General features: G+C 38.7%; 1 protein-coding gene across 1 annotated transcript; it reads left to right on the top strand.

Annotated features, from left to right (window-relative positions):
* Positions 1-2,952: 2,952 nt before the first annotated feature.
* Positions 2,953-4,448, top strand: LOC149191091 (poly [ADP-ribose] polymerase 1-like). The gene is made up of 5 exons (XM_089410663.1): positions 2,953-3,138; positions 3,260-3,403; positions 3,635-3,695; positions 3,963-4,029; positions 4,184-4,448. The coding sequence occupies exons 1-5, from the start codon at positions 2,953-2,955 to the stop codon at positions 4,431-4,433; spliced, it is 708 nt and encodes a 235-aa protein (XP_089266789.1). The 3' UTR covers positions 4,434-4,448.
* The last annotated feature ends 492 nt before the right edge of the window (positions 4,449-4,940 follow it).

Below are 4,940 nucleotides of genomic sequence, written 5' to 3' on the forward strand. Positions count from 1 at the left end.
TCAACGGACTCAACATCTGGACCTGGACCTAGAGCTGCTCCGCTTTAACGGCTGCTTAACCATTTCAAGGGGCTTAAACAACCAAAACAACTGTCTCTGTTGCAGGATCTGCTCGATCTGTTGGATATGGGACTGGAGAACCTTAATAAACAGAACCAACTGCAGAATCACCAGAATCTACTGGTTCATATATTGTTCATGCGACTGGATCAACTTCTAGCTATGCTATTAGGTATGCTGCTAGTGCTGGTGATCTATATACTGCTACTAATTCTGGTGGTTTTACTGATGCTTATTGAGTAATACCAGTGCATTTGTTATGAATCACTGCTTAAATTGGAAACGTATCACTAGTTAAAAGAAAATTGTAATTGACAGAATGATTATGAAGGACTGAAAGACCTGAACTAATATACTAAATTTTGGGTATCTATATATATGTTGATAATCCTCATATGATTATAATGAACTAGTTAGTTCCAAACCTAATGGACAGAGCTCCACTTGTTCTCAAAAAATCCATGTTCTGTAATATATATGTACGAAAAACCAACGCCATGTGGAGGGTGATTAGCAGGTCCAAAAAGAAACTAGGTCCCCGACACCATTTGAATATAGGCAAGAGTAACAACAATATAATTGATAAAAGAACTGCGTGGAAAAATACTTAAAGGGACTAAGAAAACTAAATAGGAATAAATTAGTAAATATAGATTATTATGTGATTAAAAGATAGAAGGGGAAATTGTTGATTAGCGAGGAATATTCTGCAATGTGAGACATTTTTTTGTTGTTCTTAAGGAATTTTTTTCAAAAAGTTTTACTAATACTAATTTACAGAAACTGGTGTTGAAATTGGTCAGTTCCAATTCAACAGATATAATGTCCATTGACAGACCAACCCGCATTCCTGTAATAATTATACTTAAGTGTACAGTCGGGCAGATGGCAGGTCCAAAAATGGATTAGATCTCGCCTACCTTCCGTGGCATTTGTAATAGTTTAGTAAAATAAAAGCAGTAAGGAACTTAACGCAGGAATGACATAAAAATTCAAGTGTTATAAGGGATGCAAAATAACTAGAAGCTATGTTTTAAACAATTATAATATTAAACAGATAAATGTGAATAGAGGGAAAAAAAAATATAAGTGAACTACTTTGATGATAAGTCATTAATATAACCAAGTCATAGTGAGTGACATAATCAACCAATTTCCTTATAAATAATTTTGCCATAGGATCTAGTGGGTTTGAGGACCCCATACTTCTGAAGCACCCAAAGAGAGCGGTCACGATGGAGCTGCTTTAATTTGCAGTGTAATTTTATTTTAATTTAAAAACCTTTCACCTCCCTCCCGAGGAAGCTCAGCTGGCTGTACTCTGACATGGACTAATAAATAGCACAGTGGCACATGTCCCATCACCATCAATCCAAGAGTTGGAGCTTCCGGAAAGAATGCAGATGGAGATCGTCGGTCCACAACGGCACCGCGGGCCAATCCAATGGCGCAGAATAGCAGTCGCTCCAACACACAAATATTGCCTTTTGCATGCATTTCACGTGTCAGTCGCAGTGCATGCATTTCCCACTAGGCCAGAGTAACCGCAATTACGTGTTATTGCGTTCGAATAGCTCAGTTCAGAGGGAATCGCTCTGGAATGACATTGTATCTCAGGCCTCTGTGGGAGCCGTTTCTATCCTGCGGCCATGGCAGATGACCAAATGAAAGTAAAGGTGTCCAGGGTTTCCACAGTTGCACCCGCCATCACTGCGATCTAGTACCTGTTGCAGAAAAATACTTCTTCCTGCCATCCAACTGCAGCTAAGCCCATTAAGTTCCAGTCTTCTTTTGGTCGGGAGTCCTAAGCCCTGGGCACAGTCTCAGGGTAAGCCCCATAAGTTGCAGCAAACAAGTCAAATGGAAAAGCAGGAAAGACGGCAAGCGGGTGTCTAAGAGTCAAAGTACTAGGGCTTGAAGTTCATAATAGTCTTACCATGTCTAAGAGTCCTCCCAATAATACCAACCGGGTGGATATTTACAAATGAAATAGCTTACCCGATTGTCCAATTTATCGACTCCTGCTACCTTTGCTAGTGAATCCCCTACAGTTGCAGCTCTTCTTTTATCCGGTCTTGGTTTAGGTCCTAGGAAGGGCATCTTCTTTCAGAAAGCACTCAGAGTGAAGAAGAAGAAGCTCATGGCACTGTCGGCATGTCGGAATAACCATTCTTTTTTCTTTCGACTTTCTTTTGATTACCCAGCTCGAAAGGAAGCTACTCTCTCTCGGGTGTGAACGAATAGGAAGAGAATTCATCACAAATTGACTAAGAGGCCGCATAACCGGTGCTGTCGGAATTCCTAGTCAAGGGCCCTGTCGTATTCAAGAACCAGAAAAGATCCGATCTACAAATATCCAATTCCAACTATGCTGTAATATAGGATGGAGAAAAGCGGACTTCCTTCTCAATGCCCGGGCATTCATCCAATGCTTACTTTTAGGCATAGCATTAGCCTATTTCCGCGAGTCAGACAGCCTGATCTGTGTGCTGATCCTTCTATAGTAGGAAGACAAGATCGCAAGGGAATCACTCTTTCCATGCCTTCTACTTAGGCAACCCGAATCTGCGTATATCTACTCTAGCAAGAGAGAAAACTACCAACGAATCCTTCCACTTCTGTAACAGAGGCTAAAAGGTGAAAAAGTGATGAATGTTTCATAAATTCAGAAATTTTATTCTTTTCTAACAAGTATTTTAAGATTTGAGAAAATAAAGGTTGTCTTTTTTGCCAGTTACTTTGTTAGTTAATGAAAGTGTGTTCAGACATGAGCATCGTGACTCAGATTGTTAGTGTGTCTGTGTGTTGAAGCTTTGAGGATGGATCATGGTGTAAGGGAATATCTGACATATACTTACAGATTCTCTTTAATGTAATGCCAGTGCTGATGGCATGCTTTTTGGAGCCCTTGGAAAGTGCCCGTTGTGTGAAGGTGGATTGGAATATTCTGGTGGTCAGTACAAATGTCTAGGCTATCTTTCTGCATGGAGCAAATGTAGTTTCTCAACGACCAATCCTGAACGTATTAAAGGGAAATGGAAAATTCCGAAGGAAACAGATAATGCCTATTTTAAGGAGGTTGGATTATTTCCTGGGTGTTACATTTTATTCAATGGTTGTGCCTCTTTTGTTTCTTAAATATACATTATTTTGCATACATGATTAGGTTTGTTTCTGTGCAGTGCTTTAAATCACAAAGGGAAAGAAGCTCGTTCGCATTCTGCCTCCACTTTCTAAAGGTTCCTTGGAAAATCAAGGCACAATTGGACAATCTCAAAACTCTCGAACTGCATTCTTGAAGGGTTTAGCAGTGGCAATTGCTGGAAATCTTAAGGAATCCCATGTAAGTGATGCAACCAGAGTCTTGGGTTTTATAGGATGCTTTAGTCAGAGTAGAAAACTCTTAATGCATGTAGATCCTTTTCAGAAATCTTAAAATATTGCTCATTTTTTAGGGTCATCTTCGCAGGAAATAAAGGGGTGTTCATGTGAGTGTGTGCTATGTTCTATGATTAGGAGATACAGGATTTGGTCAAAATGTGTTTTTACATGAGCAAAATAAGGTTGTCTGCAGGTGGAATGGAAGAGTAAACTTCAGGCAGCTGGTGGAAAACTCTTGAACCAACTAACACGCGGTGAGATTGCAAAATAAGCTTGGATTTAAAATGCATGCTTATTGTTAAGATTGCAGAACAAGCCTGGCTTTGAAATGCATGCATATTTTTGTAGCTATGAAGTATATTTGTGAGTATATTTGGGGTATGAATGCAAGACAAGCATGGTTTTGAAATGTGTACACATGCCCATTACTTTAAACTTTAAGATACAAAGTATTTTTGAGTATATATTGAGCAGGAATTTTAACAATGCACTGGTTTTTGTTTGTGTTGAGAAATTGCCAGATGCTGATTGCTTGATTATAAATGAAAACACAATTGATACATATAGCTCCGAGATAGAAAAAGCATCGTGAGTTGTTTTTCCTCTTTTAAGGGATACCTCACAATGTACATTTTTATTCTAGTAGAAGGTGGATGCATTGCTTATTGTTATTAGCTTTCTCATATTATAGGAAGTTGCGATCATACCTTTGACGTTATTTCTATTAAATGAGTGTTAACAGGAGTTTCAAAGTACCAGTACTTAGGGAGTCTTTTCTAGTTGACTGTTTGGAAAGGAAAAAGCGGCTCCCAATGGACCGCTATAAAATTGAAGAAGCCTCAAGGTCAGATTTGGTAAAAGTCAAGGTCAAGGGTAGAAGTTCTGTTCATGAGGAATCGGGTTTGCAGGAAACAGGTCACATCCTTGAAGAAGGGAAAAATATTTACAATACAACTCTGAATAAGTGTAGTATGCAAGTTGCCCTAACTTGATTGCTTTTTGTAGATCCTGCTCTTCGTAACTGCCAAGGATTATGAAAAGGTCATTCCATCATTTCAAGAAGCTGCAAAAGCGTTTAAGGGAAAGATATCGTTAGGCACAATTCACTTGCTGAACACATGTAATTATGTTGACACTTGTTCTTAGAGTTTCCTCGTTACAATTATTACATGGAGGACTCCTTTGGCACTATTATCATCTGAAACCTGCACTTCCTTTGGGGTTGAATTGTTGTTTAATCTGAGATTCCAGCAGGATGAAAATCTGTTTGTAATTGTTTCTGTTTATATGTGTATTTTGCCAGATCCTTTTTGTGCAGGTTGATTCTGACAATACTGATGTTGGGAAACCAATTATGGAATACTTTGGCTTAAGTGGAGATGAACCAAAGGTAGATTATGTTCAGAAAATTTTGTATTTGAATTTTCTCTGTGCTGAATAATTTTAGATGAGTCATCCATCCTTCGCTCCAGGGATAATATTAGTTTGTGGTGTATTAT

This window comes from Pinus tabuliformis, chromosome 3_1, assembly GCF_031772625.1.
Source record: "Pinus tabuliformis cultivar Carrire ecotype Pingquan chromosome 3_1, CPIR1, whole genome shotgun sequence".
In the NCBI taxonomy this organism is placed as follows: Eukaryota; Viridiplantae; Streptophyta; class Pinopsida; order Pinales; family Pinaceae; genus Pinus; species Pinus tabuliformis.

What these genes read in the sequence shown, in the direction of transcription:
- LOC149191091 (XM_089410663.1), top strand. Translation starts at nt 2,953, where the DNA reads ATGCTTTTTGGAGCCCTTGGAAAGTGCCCGTTGTGTGAAGGTGGATTG. An exon ending in GAAATCTTAAGGAATCCCAT is followed by an intron (nt 3,404 to 3,634) that starts GTAAGTGATGCA and finishes GGTTGTCTGCAG; the next exon opens with GTGGAATGGAAGAGTAAACT. An exon ending in CTTGAACCAACTAACACGCG is followed by an intron (nt 3,696 to 3,962) that starts GTGAGATTGCAA and finishes AGAAATTGCCAG; the next exon opens with ATGCTGATTGCTTGATTATA.